This window comes from Rosa chinensis, chromosome 5 (assembly GCF_002994745.2).
Source record: "Rosa chinensis cultivar Old Blush chromosome 5, RchiOBHm-V2, whole genome shotgun sequence".
Lineage (NCBI taxonomy): Eukaryota > Viridiplantae > Streptophyta > Magnoliopsida > Rosales > Rosaceae > Rosa > Rosa chinensis.
In genome coordinates this window covers 59,188,541-59,208,770 of record NC_037092.1, presented here as the reverse complement: position 1 = coordinate 59,208,770, position 20,230 = coordinate 59,188,541, and the positions used below count along the sequence as shown (strand labels likewise).

The following is a 20,230-nucleotide window of genomic DNA, read 5'->3' as shown; positions in this document are numbered from 1 at the left end:
CTAGTTGCTTACCAAGAGCAATTCTATTTTATTCTTCAAAGCATAGCCCTACTCTAAAATGATAATTAGACTGTAATGATTATTGTCCAGGAACCTCAAAGCAGAAATTCCCCTCTTGTTAGTGCTACTCTCTTATTGCATACCAGTACAGGAGATCATTCTTCCAAATATACTTACAGGTTACAGCTTTAGATTTATTCTCTCAGACATTCTCATAATATCTGAGTAGATCCTATCACCTCCAATCTGTGCACCAGTGGCTCCGGCAGCAATGCATAGGATATCTTCGATTAATGCCACATTTCCCATGATGTCAACATGTGAACCACTCTCCGTACCCCTTCCCTCAATAAAACTACCAGGTCGCTTGTGCTGGTACTCCCTTATGTAGGTAGCAATACCGGATGGGTTGAACCTGGTTCTTCCTCTCCACCCTTTGGTGCACATGTATCCAGCACTCAATACAGGCACGGTATCATCACCATCAACAAAATGTGCTCCATTTTTAAGGCAGCTGCCTGTCTCTCCATCTGCTGAGCTATCAATGCGGAATGGGATGTTCTTGCACTTGTCAGAAGGAGATGTCTTGTATATGTATGATCTTTCAGTTGGGAGTCCAACACCATATAAACAGTATATTTCCAAATCTGGAGCAATGGGTAACCTAAAACAGGTACAAAGTTACACAGTGAGGTTTTATGGAACCAAAAGGATAATAAGGTATTAAAACTCGTGCATTCCCTGAAGCAATAGCTGCATTAGCACTTGTGCTTCGTTTTGAATCTTGATAACAAATTTGGAAGTAGGACCATAAACATATCAAATAAAAGATCATTTGGAAGCAGAAATGTGGTTCCTGAAAGGAAGAGAAAAGATTTTGTGACATTAAAGGGACTATTATTATGAGTTAGAAAATAAGATGTCGGAATTTACATATAAATACTTATGAGTTATGACTATGCATAGGCTTTTGAAAAAATTAGAAAAAATGAAATAAGATTATATAGATAAGACAGATATCTATGTTAAAGAAAGAAGAAGACACAACTCAAAGCTTTTTAGGAAGCAAAATTCTCTAGAACAGTGTGGAAAGATATTTCTGCATGCTTACTTGGTCTCGAGTGGATTGGACCAGTACTTGTAATGGTCATATTTAGGATTATCAAGATTATCAGCTATCCCATGAGAGAAGTGAGCCTCAGCCCGTTGCATCATTTTTGGTGCCACAAAGCGTAGCAGATCAAAAAGGGTTTGAACTGTGTAAGCCTTATTTTCTGCAATTTTTCTTATGCTTTCCCTGCTTACCTCATCATATTCAGTCCACACCTCTCCACATGATGAGTTGAAATTGGTAGGAGAATCCCTGTAAAGAAGTTCCTGCTCAGTTGTTAAACAAATTATTAATATCATCATTATGAAAGAAGATCATCATTCTAATACATATAGAATGAAATGATATATCAGAAAGCTTTTTGTATTGAATTAGGAATAATTTAGCATTCACCAAGAATACGATGTATTTTGATTTTTATGTTGTTTCTGATCTAAGGATCTTTGTCTTTCCATGTATTAAAATAAATATTTGAGAAAGCATACAGCTATCAGTATCAAGTTCTGTGATGGACATGCATATTCCCTTTTTTCACTGGAAATTCATTAAAATTGATAAACAAGTGTTTAGAAGAAAATTTCTTGATAAAGAATATGCATAATATGGTCTTTCTACTAGTGTGAAGTGTTGAAATCAAATATACTCCGTTTCTTTCTCAGGAAACGCCGAATCAGTAACAATATTGGAAAATAAATGAGAATTTCTACTGGGACTTTCAAACTTGCTCATAGACCTCCCTTAATTTTAATCCAATAAAGATATGGTAAAGGTTTTCTAAAGACAATAAGGAAACAAAGGATGTACTAGTACCCACTAACTATAACAAGGTTACTATAAGAGGATTCTTTGGATGCGACCGCAATGCTGAATCAATTCTAACTAACTTTTTACAACAGAGTTCCAAGAGTCCTGCATTACCAGTTGGGATAAAGGGAATGAACAAGAAGAATACAGATTGATTTTGTTTCCACAGAATGAGTTACTTTAATCATTTGTGAGAAAGGGCAGAGAGGTTCAATTCTCATGAGGCATCTGAACTCTGAATATAACTCCGAGACTTCAGAAAAGGCAACTGATCACATCAACTAAAGAGAAATGCTACTATTAGCAGGGTTCTTTGGAAGAGATTATCATGCCAATTCTTTGAAAGAATGCATTGTTAGAAGCTTCACTAGAATAGTTTTTGTCAAACTTGCATCACCTTATTTGTGTTGAGTACTTTAGCTGTAATTCCTTTGTGGCTACGTTATTAGTTTCATACTTCCAAAAATCCAAGAGTACCTTTATATCATGACCAGGAAGCTCTGAAGAGGGTAATTCTGATGATTCCTTGCCAAATGAGATTATTCTTCCATACTTCATAGGTTCTTTTACTTGGAAAATTATATTCTTATTGCTATTGTTGTAATTGGTATCACCAGCAGTGGAATGCAGATATTTCTTCTTTATCAGGTCACAGCTATGCCCGTCTTCAGGAGACCACTCCAAGTTGCCCCAAATGGTTTCTCCACCTTTTGGCAACAAGGAAATCAAGGAATCCCAGCTCCGAGATACCCGCATGACATGTTCAAAGGTTTGAAGCCCAAGAATTTCAGAATCTAAAACAACAGGAGCCATAGCTCTGAAAGGGCCAAGTCAAATTCATCATGCATTGGGCATATATCAAACTTTTAATTGTTGCAGATATCACTTAAATCACATATAACTATATAAGAGTACTAAATAATAATGTCCTTCTTGTGCAACCCAATTCTCAATATCAGAATGCAAACACACATGAGAAATTGAACACATAGACAAACCTGATGTAAGCAACATCTTTACCCTCAGCAGAAAATATATTACTAACTGCTCTTGGAACACCAAGAAATGCTGGACCGATATTCATGATTGCTTTGATGTGCGTGGCACACCAACTTGGACCACCACCACCTCCCATAGGAGGAGGTGACTCGACCCATTTCATGAAGTGGAGAAAATAAATAGCCCCCATAGAATGAGGCACCACGACCACTTTCTTATGGCCATTGATTGCATACATAAGCTCAATTTTACTCTTCAACCTACTAAGAGCTTGGTCCCGAATCTGCCCCCATTAGAAAATATATTAGTGGACTCAGCTTAGACAAGTGGTCTTATAAGACTCATGCCTGCTAAGACAGAGCATATACAGACTGTATAAATGCATTGTAAGACATATTTGGAGACCACAAGACAATGACTCATTGTTGTACATGGCCCCTTGAGAAAATTTTTCAGTATGGAACTAATTTAACGCATGGAACAGCAATTAACTCATTAGACACATGCTTTGTAGTTCTGAAAGCAAATAAGCCATTGAAAATACACAAAAATGAAAGATAATAGAAATCTATGAGCCATTATTATCAACAGTACAAAGTATACTGAGAATAAATCAAATAAGATTCGTCCAACTTATGAATCACTGCTAAGGAGAGCCTCATACATGGAAAAACCAACAAACAATAGTGTGATTCAGGTTATATTGTTGTACAACAAATCGGTGACATAGAGCAGCAGGTAAAGAACTTTACCTCAGTGTTCTGGAAAGAAAGCCTCCAATCATAGGCAGCCATATGCATGTTCTTCCCTTCATAACCAATTTTTGCCAAATTCTTAATGAGGACAGCCCAAACAAAGTAGCCAGGAGCAAAATAGTCAGCTGCAGCGAGTCCCCGAACTGCTCTGACTCGAATTCCTGGAGGGTCCAGCCCTGTTTCATTGTCCAGTGATAGGTGCTCCAACAAACACATAGGCCTAGAATTATAAACACACAATCCAGATTCACAACCTTCTCAGTTCATTAATATTAATCTCTTACGGACTCTAACACTTTATTCAATCATGAAAATGCAAGCAAACCTTTTGAAGATCTCTGAGAAACTACCACCCCAAAGTCGCTTCCTAAAAAGACCTTCAGCACAAGGCCTGCCCTCCCAGAGCTCTAGGCCACCGGTTACAATGCCAGGGACCATGACAACTGGGTGAAGCGGGCTTACACCTTCGCGCCTAAGCCTTGTTCCAGGTGATTCTGGCACCTGAAAACCAGTCAATGCAGTTGGCAAGGTGTTGTACAAAAACAAGAGAAGCCACCAAGTTGTACACATGGACCCAATTATCCAACAACAGTTATGTATGCATCTCCATTCCCTCGGTTGCTTCTTGTTCTTGTTCTTAATCCTCTGTTTCTCTTTCACTTCATTTTCGAACTTCGGGGTTTCAGCACCCTCGTCCTTGGCTGTTTCAAAGGACTGAAAGCACAATGCCGAAAACCTCACAGGCTGAACATAGCACAGCTTGCGAAGCCGAAGAATTGAAGCAGCCATGAGTGACCAAGATGACAGAGAAGGTTCACCACAATGAACAAGAACAAGAGCAACCCATTAAGGGAAATCGAGAGACTGAGCCATGTTGTGGTGGATTATAGCCTCCAGTGCAGTGCATTAGACCACGTGGTGGAGAAGAAGACATGGGTACCAGAAACAAACAATGGGAAGAAAATGCAGTTGGGTTTTGCAGACCAAATGGGGCAATGTGGTGAATCCAATAACGCACACCTAGTTCCTCAAAGCTTTCTCCAAAGACACTTGTCCTGGCCTCTACATGCAAAACTTTAACAGGTGGCGCCATGACGGTTTCTACAATTTGGTCTACACGAGGATGGGTTTTTTGGTCTTTTGCGCACCTCTGTTGCCCCCGAAAAGAGGTCAGGGGAAAGCCCCTTTTTCTGGTTTTGGCATCGGAAATGTGGCCACTCCCGAGGTAGGTAACGACAGAGGAAAACAGAAGGAATCCAAAGGAAGCATGGGTTAGTCATTAGTGTTACACCCAAAATCAAGGGGAAGAAAAGCAGTAAAGCACACACTACGAGAAACACAGATACCAAAATAGTGTGTATGAGGATTGACGAGTCCATGGACCAAGTAAATGTGGTGGTGGTGGTGGTGGTGCCAGAATGAATTGCACGATGAAATTAATCAGCAAAGATTAAGCAGATCGATAGTCATTTTGCATGTAGAAATTAAGAGAGGGGCAGAGGGGAGGAGGGCACAGTGTTCAAGGAGATTGGACCTGAGTGAGTATATTCTTCTTTGTACTATTCTCTTCTCTCTTTTGATCTGCATTCCGGGTTCGCCGGCTTGCAGTCCGTGACTCCGTGCAGTAGGGGTGTGTGCAATTATTTCTTTGAGGCAAGCAATGGAGGGCTTCTACCCATTAGATCAATACTGTACTGAACTCGAAGGAGTTGATATGTTTGATCGTCTTAAAGTACTGTTTGCTCCTTACAAACCCGTAAGGATGATCGATGGAGTTGGGTTCTACTGAATCCGACGGTTTACTAGTCCCAACTGTTACCAGATATTGGATATCGTACACAATATTACATTGGAGGGAGTCCAGAGCCGGTCGCCACTAATGCTTATTCTAAGAATTAAAGTCCGTTAATTTAGAAGATGACTTTTTTATTTTTCAATTTAGAAGACGTCTTAAATTACAGAATTACTAGTCTGCAATCACATGCTTTGCATGTGTACAAAAAATTTTCATTTTAAAAAAAAATGTGAGTAGTTATTGCAAAAGAAACAGATTTACGGGTAGTTATCGCAGAGAGAAAATAATTGGAGAGAAAAATGCGGGTTGTGGAATCATTTTTTTTAATAATTTTCTTAATAAAAATCTATTTTATAATTGTCCTATTTATCCTTGTGATTTAATTTATTCTCAAAGTTTTTTAATCTTTCAGGGTTAAATCTGTCAAAATTTTCAATTTTGGCTAACAAAGCCTCTTCTCTTAATAATAGTATAGATAATAATAATAACTAGCAGAACCCACCCACTATGTGCGTGGAGAGAAATTAATATTAATGGGAAAACTTTTTGTACAACTACCACATTTTCTGCTTATTTAAATTTTTTTTTTTTACAATTTACTATATTATCCATATTAATTAATTATATTTCATAATATTTTAATATATAAAGGTCATATTGGTAAAAAAAAAATAGTTTTAGAGAGCAAGATCTCTTCTCTTAATAATAGTATAGATAATGATAGAATTCGTAAACATTAAACATTATGTAGAAATAGTTTGACAGGTTAAAACTCAAAGTTAATATTCTCTCTCTGCTAGGGTTTTCTGGAAAAACTTTCTTGCCTCCATCCGGCGGCACGTCAATGGACGCTGTCGTCGGACGGACCTTGCTGCTGGGTGATCGTGGTCCCTTGTATCGGGGTGGCTTTGCTCTTGATCGTTGGGATCGATGGCAGGTGGTAGGGGAGATAAGAGTTGTTGGGTGGTGGTGGTTCAGTACTTGCAGGTGGACGTTGTGGGTTGGTTGGGCGGCATGTCTGGGGAAGAAGAGGGCAGGGGAGATGGGATTTGTGGCGGGTCGAATCCTGGATGGTCAGATATGGTGGTGGATTGTCGATCCATTCTGGGTTGGCGCTACGAGTCCTCGACTCGATCAGGGTTGGGTGGACTTCTGGATTGGGGTGTGGGCTGTGGATCTCTGGCGGTGGCGTGATTGGGTTGGTGGGTTGCCGACGATGGTGCGAGATAACCGATTTTGGGGTGCGCTGATGGTGGAGGTCCGTCGCAAGTGGTGGCATGTCAGGAATACGGGGACGAAGGTGGGGGTTGTGCAAGAACTGGGCTGGGCCTGTTTGGTAGATCTGATTTCTCTGCTATTTTGTCTGGAGGTGGGGTTTGGGCTCAATTTTGGGCCCTGTCCTGGTTGTTTTATTTAATGTTGTTTTTTTTTGGTAATAAGTCCAAACCTTGGTACCATTTGTGGTATTAGGGTCGTGTGCACTACATGTTGTTTCAGTTGTGTTAGGTTTTAGCTTTAGAGTCGTGTGCACTACAAGTTGTGGCAGAGACTCTTGTCTCTCTGGCCTTCTAGTGGGTCGTTCCTATCTGGTTTTGGGTCAGCAAAAAAGTCAGGTTGTGCCATTGACGAGCATTTTTGGCCTTCTAGTGGGTCGTTCCTGTCTGGTTTTGGGTTGGAGGCGATGGCGATTTGGAGCAGTTGTGGATTGATGGTGTTGACAATAGGGAGGTGATGTTGGGTTTCTTCAGTCCCAGGTCTGAATGTTCAGCAATCCTTTTGGTCGGATTTCGGTCACAACGAGTATTTACTCGGTCGATCAAAAGCTGGTCAGGAAGACTCTGGTTAGTGAGTTAGTGTTGACACAAGTGAGTTGTTTAGTTTTAGAGTTTTGATTGGCTTGACGAGAGGTGAGATGTCAAGGATCAAGGATTCACTGCTCCTGCGTTTGTTGTCTTTGCCACTTAGTTGTAGTGCCAGTTTGGAGTCAGTCATTATAGAGTTCCAGTGTGAAGTCTAGTGGCCATTTCTATGTAAGAGATGTTGCCTAAAACTCATTGTAAGCAATTCATTATTAATGAAGTTTTTATTTGATCAAAAAAAAAAAAACATTATGTAGAAAGAAATGTTCAAGAAGATTCATGAACGGCTCGATCATCATTTGTTGTTGTCCAAGGTAGGTAAAACAGTGTTGGTAAAAGCTGCCGCTCAGGCTAGCCCATCCTACACTATGTCTGTTTTCAGGCTCTTTCAAAAGGTATTTGTCATACTTATCAATCTAAGGTAGCTAAGTATTGGTGGGGTTCGGGTGGTAAAAAAAAAGGTATCTACTTGTGTAAATGGGATATGCTTTGTAAAAATAAGAAGGCCAGCAAGAGTACTGGGATTCAGAGATATTGAGTGCTTTAATCAAGCACTTCTTGCGAAGACCATTGGGAGGATTGCTTGCAAGCGGAGTCTTTGGTTAACCTTGTGCTACAGGCAAAATATGTTTCTGGTGGAAATTGGGCAGCAGCACTGGTTGGTCCAAAATTGTCCTTTATTTGGAGGAGTTTGGTGTGGGGAAAGGAACTCTTATGTGCTGGCACTCGATGGCATATTGGGAATGGGTTACAACGAGGATATGGGAGGACAAATAGTTGCCTTCACCTTGGTCCTTTCTGGTGGTTACGCCCTAGATTCTTGGATAGTAATGCTATGGTGAATTAGCTGATGGAGAAACCAGGTATGTGAAATGTTGATTTTATTCGAAACAATTTATTTCTGTGGATATGAAGAAAATTTTGTCTATCCCTCTTTGTGAAAGAAGTGGGGGTGATTTGGCAATCTGGCACTACATAAAGGACGGTTAATATACTGTGAAGTCAGGGTATTTGTGAAGACATGAACTCTATTTAAGTTAATTAGTCTGGTTTACTCTACTTCTAAACTATTTATAGCTATATACTTATTGTTTTAGTAAAAGAAGGGCCAAATATAGAGGTCTAGCTTTGTGTATAGGGTCATGAATGATGAATTGCTTGATCCCTGCTGATTTTGTTTTTATAACTCAAAAACCAACTAGCTTCTGTTAACAAAATACTAGAGTATAACACAAGTGTTTCTTACAAACAAAAGCAAACTTTTACCTGTTTACATTCTTTGTCAAAAAGGAAAAGAAAAAAAAATAGTACAGATTGTGCTTGGTTACAATAAGGTTACATAGACAGCTACAAGTACTATATTTACATTAATACATGTTTCCAAATGTCACAATACATCAATTTCTTATTTATGTTTTGTACTTTTAGCTTCCTTGACTTGCTGCCATTACATTGTGCAAAAGTACAAAAATTCTAGCAACTGTCTTTAGCTCGTTAGGTTCCCTCTTCTTGATTTTTTTTTTTGCTGGAAGTCTTGTTAAAACCTGCAACACATGCCCAAAAACACATTAGAAGAAGAAAAGAAAATCTGGAATGTTATTTTGTTTTATTTAAACTGCTGTGTCACCTAGTAGCTTGTTGAAAATACATGTTTACACACTTCTAACCACAATTAAGAGTCTGCAGACATAAAGTTACTTGTGTGCAGCAAGTGGCTGCTCTTAGAGCAACTTAAAACTTGGGCAACAAGCTCAAAGCAGGAGCTGGCAGTTTGGAATAATTTTCAGATGATTTTTCTAAGCAGGAGCTAGCAGTAAGCTGCTTCCAATGGTTATCTAACAGACTAAGCTAAGCAGGAGGTGGCTAGTCTACTTATAGATTCTAATTATTACATCTTCTAGTATAAAAGAAGCCTTTACCTGCAGTAAGAAACAAAAGTTAGAAAAGAGAGCAGAAAAACAAGTTAGAGAATCTGGAAATAGCAGGGACCGGAGACAAGTCTTTAGAGGTCTGGAAACAAAGTCTCAGCTTTACTAAATCAGGTTTAAGGTAGGGGAAGTTTTGGGGAACCTCAAGTTTGATTATATCAGTCTATTGATATGATTTTGAGTGATATTTGCTGCTGATCAGAATGTTTATACTGTGTAAATTATATATATATATATATGCTTAATTCATCATCATGTTGTTTTATCTGATCCTAGCTTGAAGAAAGAGTAATAATGGTTGTGTAGTTGAGTCTAATACTCGTAAGGGACCAGCAAAGTCAGCCAATGGTATATACACTTGGGGAGAGAAGCCCCTTCAATTATTATTGATAAAACGATCTATTGTTTGGCAAGAAGACACTGGTGACCGAGATTAGTACAAGATTACTAACAATTGGAGTATAAGGAGTTATTTTCTGTCTTGCATCATTACTAATTATATGTATGAGGTTTGCTCTAATGAGATTTAAGCTCACCCCTTTTATGATATTGTGCAAATCATGCTTTTGAGGGTTAGAGTTTAATTTCTGGAAATCTGGTTGTTGGAAAAGGAGAAATAAATTTTTAGTTTGATGTTTTGGTTTATCTTTGTACAATAAAGCTTATTTTCTAAGCTTGCTTTTATTTCTCTTGTAAGTAATTACTTATGTAATAAAGAGTTTCTCTGATTCTCATTTTTTTCAATATAGTTTTTATTTGCCAAAGTGTTTCTTATCTTTGACAATTAAAAGCTATTCACACCCTTACTCTGGAAAGAAAAAAAAATTGCAAATTTCCGGGTTAGGGTGTGACAATATTGGTTAGGGATAGAGTTAAAGCAGGTGGGAGTGAGTACGGGTTGTAGAGGTGGGGAATGGTGAATCCAACTCCAAAAATGTATGGAGTATTGTTGTAACATTTTAATATTTTATTTATTATTGAAATTAAATTTGGGTGAATTTATTTTGTGTTTAAATTCTGAATTTATTTGTGCGTTTGAATTCATAATTTATTTTGAATTTTATTTTGTAACTCATGGTGTTTTATTTTGATTTATTTTGGGTTTTAATTCTTGTAACCTATGGCATTTGATTACTACCCTATTAAATGTAGGGAGTGTCCTAAAAGCCTATAAATAGCACCATTTGCTGCATGCTTAGATATACAAAACCTTTACTCTATTATTCACCCATTAAATTTCTCCAAAAAAATTCCAAAGTGTCTTGTGTGTTTTGTGGCCAAAGAAATGTGTTCTTTTGGTGGAGCTTTGGGTTCCTCCAATTTGTGCAGATTGGTGTGAGTCACACAACTTGTTGTTGCGATGTTGTATCCTGGAGGGGATAAGTCAAGAGATTTCTGGTGCACCGGCATTATTCCGCAGATGGCTTGAATCTCTTAAAGAGAGCGAGATACCCGCGCCTAAGCATTTTGTCAACGAGTTTCCAAGAGAAATTATCATTTTTTATTGTAATTTCTCTAACAATTTTAAGGAGATTCATCGAAGATGGAGCATGCACAAGAGAAACCATATGACAATATGGGAAATCTCAACTTGAGAAAGATGAGTGTAACTATTCTTTTTTATCGCTTGACTTATTTCTTATATAATGTGTATGATTATGATGACTTACTCACTATTATTCAAAGAAATATTGAGAAGTTTTGTAGATTAACATGTAGAGAGTTCCAAAAATCCATGCGTCACAAATAAAATGAGATTTCCTTGGAGACTTTAATCACTCGCATCCGCGTTGAGGAGGAAGCAAGAGGTCAAGATGTTCTTATGCAAGATACAAACATTAATGACACCTCCAAGGTAAATTTAGTATCTTCTAATAATAATATGCCCAATGGTTATTTTCATAAAAACTCTCATATGCAGCCAAAGAAGAAAAGTATGAAAAAGTTGGCAAACCTCACCAACAGAATAAAGACAAACCAAGCTATGTGAATAAGAACCAATATCCTCCTTCAGAAAATAAGCAACAATATACTTGTTGTTATGTTTGTGGCAAAAGTGGGCATATTGCTCGAAATTGCAATTATCGAAAACGTGAGGCTGTTCTTCAAGCTCACGTCACTGAAGAACCATATGTGGCAATGATAACTGATGTAAATATGGTTCAAAGTGTTGAAGGATGGTGGGCAGATTGTGGTGCTAATAGACATATCTGCTATGATAAAGATTGGTTCAAGAAATACACTCCTTTTAAGGAGCCCAAAACAGTTATGCTTGGAGATTCACATACTACTCATGTGCTTGGAACTGGTGAGGTGGAACTCAAATTTACTTCTGGTAGGGTGCTAACTTTGAAAGATGTGTTGCCTACACCCTCCATGAGAAAAAATTTGATGTCTAGTTATCTTCTTAATAAGGCTGGTTTTAAACAAACTATGCAATATGACCAATATGTGATTACCAAAAAATGTGTATTTGTGGGCAAAGGTTATGCTTGTGATGGCATGTTCAAATTGAATGTTGAGAATAATAATAAAGCATCTACTTCAATTTATATGCTCTCTTCTTTGAATTTTTGGCATGCACATTTATGTCATATAAATAGTAGATATGTGGGAATCATGAGTAACTTGGGTTTAATTCCTTCAGTGCAAATTTTTTTTGAAAAATGTGAGACTTGCAGTAAAGCAAAAATTACTAGAAGGCCTCACAAAAATGTTGAAAGGCATACCGAACTATTGGAATTAATTCATACAGACTTGTGTGAATTTGAGGGAATTTTAACTCGTGGAGGTAACAAGTATTTTATCACTTTTATTTATGATTGTTCTAAATATGCTTATGTCTATTTGTTGAAAAATAAAAGTGATGCTTTTGCCAAATTTAAAGAGTTCCTCCTTGAGGTTGAAAATCAATTTGGTAGAAAAATTAAAAGGATCCGAAGTGATAGAGGGAGAGAATATGATTCTTCTGAATTCAATTCTTTTGTTCAATCTTTAGGAGCGATTCATGAAGTTACTCCACCTTATTCACCTGCATCTAATGGTGTGGCAGAAAGAAAAAATAGAACTTTGATTGAGTTAACAAATGTCATGTTGATTGATTCAGGTGCTCCCTCTAATTTTTAGGGTGAAGCAGTTTTAACTGCTTGTTATGTGTTGAATAGAGTGCCACATAAAAATACAAAAATTACACCTTTTGAGATGTGGAAGGGGCATAAACCAAATTTGGGTTATCTTAGAGTTTGGGGTTGTCTAGCCTTTGTGAGGTTAACTGACCCTAAAAGACCAAAATTGGGTGCTAGAGCTACTACTTGTGTTTTCGTTGGATATGCTTTAAATAGTGCAACCTATAGATTTCTTGATGTTGAAAATCATGTTGTGATTGAATCTGGTGATGCAATTTTTCATGAAGAAAAATTTCCTTTTAAATCGAAAAATGTTTTTACCCAGCCTAGTTCTTCTTCTTCTAATTTACATGTACAAGAAACTTATGACAATGAACCTAAAAGGAGTAAGAGAGCTAGAGTTGAAAAAGATTTTGGCCCTGACTATTATATTTATAATGTTAAGGAAAATCCTATTTCTTTACATGAAGCTTTATCATCATCAGATGCAATTTTCTGGAAAGAGGCTGTGAATGATGAAATAGAGTCTCTAATTTCTAATAATACTTGGAAATTAGTAGATTTACCAACAAGTTTTAAAACCATTGGATGTAAATGGGTCCTTAGAAAAAAGCTCAAACTAGATGAAAGTATAGACAAATATAAAGCTAGACTTGTTGCTAAAGGCTTTAAGAAAAAAGCTAATCTAGACAGTTTTTATACTTTTTCTCCGGTTACAAGGATTACATCCATTAGATTATTGATTGCTATTGCTGCAATTCATGATTTGATTATTATCAAATAGATGTGAAAACAACTTTTCTAAATGGTGATTTAGATGAAGAGATCTATATGGACCAACCAGAAGGTTTTATAGAACCTGGTCAAGAGCACAAGGTATGTAAGTTATCTAAATCCCTTTATGGTTTAAAGCAGGCTCCTAAACAGTGGCATGAAAAATTTGGTTCCTGCATGATTGAAAATGGTTATAAATCAAATGAATGTGACAAGTGCATATATTATAAATCTTGGAAAAATTCACATGTTATTATTAGCCTCTATGTGGATGATCTGTTAATTTTTGGCTCAAATTTGAATGTAATTGATGAGACAAAAACTATGCTTGAGAGCAATTTTGATATGAAACATTTTGGTGAGGCTAATGTTATTTTGGGCATGAAAATAACAAAAACATGTGATTGTATTTTTCTTGATCAGTCACATTATATTGAGAAAATTTTAAAGAAATATGATTATGTTGGCCATAAGCATGTGTCTACTCCTTTTAATTCTAGTGTTCACTTATTTCTTGTTGAAAGTGAAAATGATGTGATTAATCAAAAGGAATATGCTAGCATAATTGGCAGTTTGCGCTATGCAGCTGACTGCACTAGACCTGACATTGCGTATGCAGTTGGAGTACTTAGCAGGTTCACAAGTAAACCAGGTAAAGAACATTGGCATGTAATTGAGCGTGTTATGAAATATTTGCTTGGTACTAAAAATTATGGATTATTTTATAAAAAATATCCTGCTGTACTTGAAGGCTTTTGTGATGCCGATTGGAATACTCTGTCAGGTGATTCTCTCTCTACCATTGCTTATATTTTTACATTAGGTGGATGTGCTATTTGTTAGAAATCAAAGAAGCAAACAATAATCTCTAATTCAACCATGGAAGCTGAACTTATTGTTCTAGCTTCAGCAAGTGAAGAAGCAAATTGGTTGAGAGATTTATTGCATGAAATTTCCTTGTGGGAAAAACCTATACCACCTATATTGATTCACTGTGATAGCACTGCAGCTATTGGTAGAGTAAATAACAGTTATTATAACGGTAAATCCAAACCTATAAAAAGAAAACACAGTACTGTGAGATCATATTTGAGTGATGGAATTATTAATGTGAATTATGTTAAAGCATGTGATAATCTTGCAGATCCTTTAACTAGGAGCTTGGCAAGAGAAAAGGTCTGGAGTACATTGAGGGGGATGAGATTGAAGCCCATATCATCATGAGCCATATATGAGGACGCCCAACCCAGTGATTAGAGATCCTAAAAACTGGGTTCAATGGGAAAAACGAATCATAAGGTGGCCGTAAGAAAAATGCATTATATTTTCTTACTCATCCCTATGATGTAAGTGCATTAATCTTGTAACGTATATGAAGGTTGAGTTCACTTAAAACTCTTAATAAAATGTGTAGCTCATATGAATGGGATGTCATAGTTACAAAAGCATCTTTGACGGATTTTACCTGTATGAGTGTGAGAGTGGGGCCGCTCTCTATGAGAATTGGGTTTATTCTTGAAATGCACTCATGAAAACCGAGATAAGCACAAGGCCGTAACGTGCTGGCTAATAAAGCTCATACTAACACCTGAATTATTATGTGTGAGCAGTAGTTCTTATTTTTCCTTAAGCAGTTGTAGTTCAAGTCTGAGACCATTATCAACTCTGGAGTAGAGATTGCTATTTAACTAAGTGAAGGTTCAATGCAGAGCACGCCTTCATGACGCATAATGGTTCGTCTTTGGCCGGTAACTTTGGTTTATATTTGTTTTTTAAAATATTAAAGTGAGTGGGGGAATGTCGTAACATTTTAATATTTTATTTATTATTGAAATTAAATTTGGGTGAATTTATTTTGTGTTTAAATTCTGAATTTATTTGTATGTTTAAATTCAGAATTTTATTTTGTAACTCATGGTGTTTTATTTTGATTTATTTTGGGTTTTAATTCTTGTAACCTATGGTATTTGGTTACTACCCTATTAAATGTAGGGAGTGTCCTAAGAGCCTATAAATAGCATCATTTGCTGCATGTTTAGATATACAAAACATTTACTCTATTATTCACCCATCAACTTTCCCCACAAAAATTCTAAAGCGTCTTGTGTGTTTTTTGGCCAAAGAAATGTGTTCTTTTGGTGGAGCTTTGGGTTCCTCCAATTTGTGCAGATCGGTGTGAGTCACACGTACAACTTGTTGTTGGGCTATTGTATCCTAGAGGGGACAAGTCAAGAGATTTCTGGTGCACCGACATTGTTCTGCAGAGGGCTTGAATCTCCTTAAAGAGAGCGAGATACCCGCGCCTCAGCCTTTTGTCAACGAGTTTCTCAAGAGAAGTTATAATTTTTTATTGTAATTTCTCCAACAAGTATTATCTGGGGGCTTACGGTCCCTAATAAAATTCAAGTTGTTCCTTTAGAGAGCTTGCCATGCATTCTTGCCCTGTGATGAGTGTTTGTTTAAACGCAAAGTGTGCTCATCTGATGGTTGTGGTAGGTGTGGTGGTGCAGAAGAGTCAGTCTTGCATAGTTTGTGGGGGTGTCAAAACGCTAGGAAGGTTTGGAAAAATACTTGGTTGGGAGGGGTTGTGAAAAGATGGAAGGAACAATCTTTTATTGATTTGATTTACATAGTGGCCGAATAAGGTACAAGCAAAATTAGAACTATTTGGGCTAGTGAACGACGTCCTTCTAGAAAGTTGGAGTTGGATCCACTGATTCTTCTTCAAAGGTGCCTAGACTGGCAAGTGGAGCTATCCAAGATAATGGGCAGCAACAATTGTATGGTTGCAAGTGCGATACGAGCTGGAGATATGGCTATACAAATTAGTAATTCTTCTAGTCCAGTTTTGTACTTAATTTGATGGGACTGTTAGTAAAGAAACTGAAAGTGTTGGCTTGAGGGCTGCTTTGTTGAATCCAGAAGGATGTCTCATGGGGCTTTATTTTTGCCGTTGCCATTTCCTCTCACTCCTACAGCAACTGAAGCTCTTACATTGTGGCATGGGCTAAATTACTGCAAGGAGCTGGGGTAAGGAGCGCTGAGATAAAAGGAGATGCCCTTAATGTGCTTGATGGACTGAAGGTAAACGGTTGGGACCTTAACAAGATTAGAGAAGTATTAGATGCAGTGAGATTGTCAATGAATGAGTTTGAGTTAATCTCTTGGAAGCATGTGAAGAAACGCTTCAATGTAATAGCTCATCGACTGGCTAAATCGGCGTTGACTCTACCACAAGCTTGGTATTGTAGGGTAACTTGTATGATATAGGTTAGTTGGAAATCGTAGGACTCCAGTGCTTCACTAATGAAACAGTATTTGTACGTACTTCAATGGTTTCTCTAGTTTCGCTAGCTGCTACATACACAGGTGCATGTTAATTATTGAGTCATTGTTATTGACGTCAGTACGCGCTGCACGCGCCCCCAATTCAGAGTGAAGAATTTAAATCGGTCGCCATGGCTTTCAGCCCCATGGCAGTCTGCCCCTGGTCTTTCCTCGCAGGCCACGAACAACAAAGCTCCAAACCAGTCCCCCCAATTCAGTCTGGCCCTTCCTCACTGGCTACTGGGCTAAAGGCGAGATCTTTTGCTTCCATCTTAACAGATTCTGTTAAAGCATCAGTAAGGCTCAGTCAATTGCCCGCTCCGACTTTGCGAGGGGACAAAACCTATATGAAAATCAGCAAAAACCTTTATCAGGAACAACTGAAGTTGTTCAAAACCAATCTAATTGGTCGTCTACTGCTAAGGAACGGATCTATGCCCATGAAAATTGAAACTTTGAAAATAGCTTTGCAACGTCTGTGGCAACCTATTGCTCCATGGCGTCTTGTTCCGTTGGGGAAGGGATATTTTGATCTTCATTTTGAGACAAGAAGATATACGGCGTGCTTGGGGCGAGGGAACCTGCACTCTCATGTCCGGCATCTTCCGTCTCTCACAATGGCGCCAGGATTTTCGCCCAGGTAACTCTTTCCCTAATATACATGCTCAAATTTGGGTACGAATTATTGGGCTTAGCCAAGAATACTGGCACCCACAACGTTTACTTGAAATTGGTCGTGGAGTTGGGACTCCATTCCAACTTGATAAAGCCAACAAAGAACAGGCTTTTGGTTATTTTGCTCGCATTCTTGTCGATGTTGATCTTTCCGAGGACCTACCCAGTTCACTTATGGTAGAGCGAGAAGGTCATGAATTTCCAGTTGAGCTTATTTTCGAAAGCTTATGCTCACACCGTGGTGCTCTTGGCCATAATGCTAGCACTTGCCATTCTCTAAAGAAAAGCTCTGCAGTCTTTGAGCAAGTAACCAAACCAGAATCCCAGGGCCAACAGAAATCCATTGCTGGACAGTATCGTCAATTGTATAGACCTGAAATGGGCATGCCTCCACAATCAGTTGTCGCCACTGATAGTCCGGAGAAGTTAGCTAATAATGAGGCAATGATTGAAGATTCTAATGGCATTGGCCACAGAGTGGCAACAGAGGAAGTTTCTCCTGTGCATGAACCTATCATTGCTCACAGCATTGATCGTGTTATGGGACAACCTATTCTTTCTGCTATGGAGGATCCGACTTATGTCAAGGAACGTGTTAATTATGTCACATCAGAAGCTCCCACTTATGTCAGCAATTCTTTGACTTCCTCTATACCAGGGATTGATCTAATGGTTGAAGTGCCACCTCATGAGAGGCAATCTCGATCTGACGATCACAATGCTAGTCTTCCCTACCTTCCTAGCTTCACACCAGTCGCATCCCCAAGTTTGGGGGTTTCATCTTCTCGGCCATTACTACCTCCTACAGCCCAAAGGGACTTCAATTTAGTTCAATCTTGGATGTCTGGGACTGAGTTCAATAATGAATTTAACTTGGAGCAATTGGGAGATAATAAAATCCTCTCTCGTTCACATAGGAAATGTTTAAGGAAGAAGATACGAGAGCAGTTGCTCAGGAATCCAAACCCCTCTATTGATGGGGTCCCTTCACATACTTCTCAATGAAGATTCTTTTTTAGAATATCAGAGGCTTGGTGAATAGCCGAACTAGACGTGCTCTGAAAAGTTTAATTCTCAAGCATTCTCCAGATATTCTTTGTTTAGCTGAACCAATGACCTCTGTCACTCGTATCCATGCATCATTTTAGAGGTCTATTGGTATGTCTTTGGTAGGTGTCAATGACCGAGGTAATACTCTCCCTAATATTTGGATTTTTTGTAATGCAAATGTTATCACCCCTGTTGTAGTTTTTTCTTCTTGTCAGCACATTTTTTTGCATTTTCAAGTTGGTACTGTCACTCATGGAGTCATATTTGTTTATGCCACCACAACAATCTCGAGACGTCGTCCCCTCTGGACTTCCCTAGCTCAAGCTTGCTCAGGTTTTTCTGGTCCTTTGTTACTTCTTGGGGATTTTAATGCAGTTCTTGGCGCTCATGAAAAAGTAGGTGGTAATTTACCTATTTCTCTACTTCGTGTGAGGATTTTCAGACCATGGTGGATTCTTGTGGTTTAGTTCCTATCGATTTTTAAGGGCTCTCCTTTTACCTGGGCTAATGGTAGAAGAGGTTCTGCTCATATCGAAATGTTGTTTGACAGATGCTTTTGTACTCTTCCTTGGTTGGATTGTTGGCCTATATTGAGTTGCAACATTCTTGTTCGTCACTCTTTTGACCACAATCCGCTGCTGGTCTCTAGCTCCAAGTTTTCACCTCAAGGTCCATCTCCTTTTAAATTTCAAAAAGTTTGGTTAGATCACCCTCATTTCTATGACTTGGTTAAAGAAAATTGGGATTCTCTCCAGTTCTCAGGCTGCCCTATGTTTGTGCTACAACAAAAACTTAAACACATCAAGTCTATTCTCAAAGTCTGGAACAAAGAAGTGTTTGGAAATGTTAACTTTGCAATTGATCAAGGTCGTCTGAAATTGGAAAAAATTCAGTTACTTATTTCCACTTCTGGTTTCACTGATGAACGTCATGCTAAGGAGCTAGAAGCTCAACTATTCCTTAGTAATGCTCTTAATCTTCAAGATAAATTCTGGTCTTCCAAATCTCGAGAGCGTTAGGTCAAAAATGGTGATAGAAATACTACTTACTATCAGATTGTTGCAAAAATTCGCCATTCTCGTCACTTTATTTCTGGGTTACATGTGGGCTCTGAGATGGTGGATGATGTGCATTCTCTCCGCACTCATGTTGTCGATCACTTCTCAAAATCCTTTAGTGAGGATGGATCTACGATGGATAGTGGTCTGGTATCTCGATTAATCCCCTTATTGGTCACATCATTAGAAAATGATAGTCTTTTAAGGGTCCCAAGCTTGGAGGAAATTAAGCTTGCAATATTCTCAATGGACCCCGATAGTGCTCCCGGTCCTGATGGGTTTGGAGGTCATTTCTTTCGTGCTTGCTGGGATTTGGTGGGTTTTGATGTGACTCGTGCAATTTGTCATTTTTTGAGTCTGGTTGCATCCTACCCAATTTAAACTCAAGCTTTGTTGCCTTAATACCTAAGGTTCAGGAAGCAGAATGTATCTCGAAGTTTAGACCAATTTCCATGGCAAATTTTAATTTTAAGATTATAACAAAAAATTTGGCAAATCGTATTTCTCCAATTGCTGTACGCATCATCCTTCCTAATCAGTATGCCTTTATCAAGGGGCGTCAAATATCAGATTGCATTTTCTTGACGGGTAAAGCTTTGGTATGTTAATATTTTTCATACATAAACTATTTTTATCCCTTTAAGGACTCATTTTACCACTTTGAGGACTAATATTACTATTTTGAGGACTCATATAGTAAACTAAGAAACTTTGCCACTTTAATGACTCATGTTACCACTTTGAGGACTAATATTACTATTTTGAGGACTCAAGTGATAACTAAGAAAATTTACCACTTTAAGGACTCATGTTACTACTTTAAGGACTAATATTACTATTTTGAGGACTCATTTTACCATTTTTAAGGCAATTGTATACATGTCATACGTTAACACATTGTAGAATTTTCCTTTCTTGACTTTCTGAGTGCATCAATTTACTTGATATTCCTTGCAAGGATGGAAATGTA

At 38.0% G+C, this 20,230-nt stretch overlaps 2 protein-coding genes across 4 annotated transcripts; one reads left to right on the top strand and one right to left on the bottom strand.

The window, feature by feature from the left end:
* Positions 1–79: 79 nt before the first annotated feature.
* LOC112163750 (putative phospholipid:diacylglycerol acyltransferase 2) lies at positions 80–5,497 on the bottom strand. 3 transcript variants are annotated; one of them, XM_040507280.1, is made up of 7 exons: positions 4,610–5,497; positions 3,995–4,170; positions 3,667–3,889; positions 2,914–3,197; positions 2,393–2,732; positions 1,112–1,377; positions 80–664 (listed from the first exon to the last, which is right to left on the bottom strand). In XM_040507280.1, exons 1-7 carry the CDS (start codon positions 4,760–4,762, stop codon positions 181–183), a joined length of 1,926 nt encoding a protein of 641 aa, XP_040363214.1. In that variant the 5' UTR covers positions 4,763–5,497; the 3' UTR covers positions 80–180. The 3 variants fall into 3 exon arrangements, with proteins under 3 accessions (XP_040363214.1, XP_040363215.1, XP_024155789.1); XM_040507281.1 differs by having other exon boundaries at positions 4,690–4,805; XM_024300021.2 differs by having other exon boundaries at positions 3,995–4,739.
* Positions 5,498–17,068: 11,571 nt separating this feature from the next.
* On the top strand, positions 17,069–18,157 carry LOC112163749. The gene has a single exon (XM_024300020.1). The coding sequence runs from the start codon at positions 17,069–17,071 to the stop codon at positions 18,155–18,157; it is 1,089 nt and encodes a 362-aa protein (XP_024155788.1).
* Positions 18,158–20,230: the final 2,073 nt, after the last annotated feature.

Bases quoted from the DNA above. Each gene is read 5' to 3' on its own strand.
- LOC112163750 (XM_024300021.2), bottom strand. From the start codon at position 4,458: ATGGCTGCTTCAATTCTTCGGCTTCGCAAGCTGTGCTATGTTCAGCCT. The intron at 3,890-3,994 runs GTTTGCTTGCAT...TTATAATTCTAG, and splicing joins TTCTCAGAGATCTTCAAAAG to GCCTATGTGTTTGTTGGAGC. The intron at 665-1,111 runs GTAAGCATGCAG...TACCTGTTTTAG, and splicing joins TCCAATCCACTCGAGACCAA to GTTACCCATTGCTCCAGATT.
- LOC112163749 (XM_024300020.1), top strand. From the start codon at position 17,069: ATGTCCGGCATCTTCCGTCTCTCACAATGGCGCCAGGATTTTCGCCCA.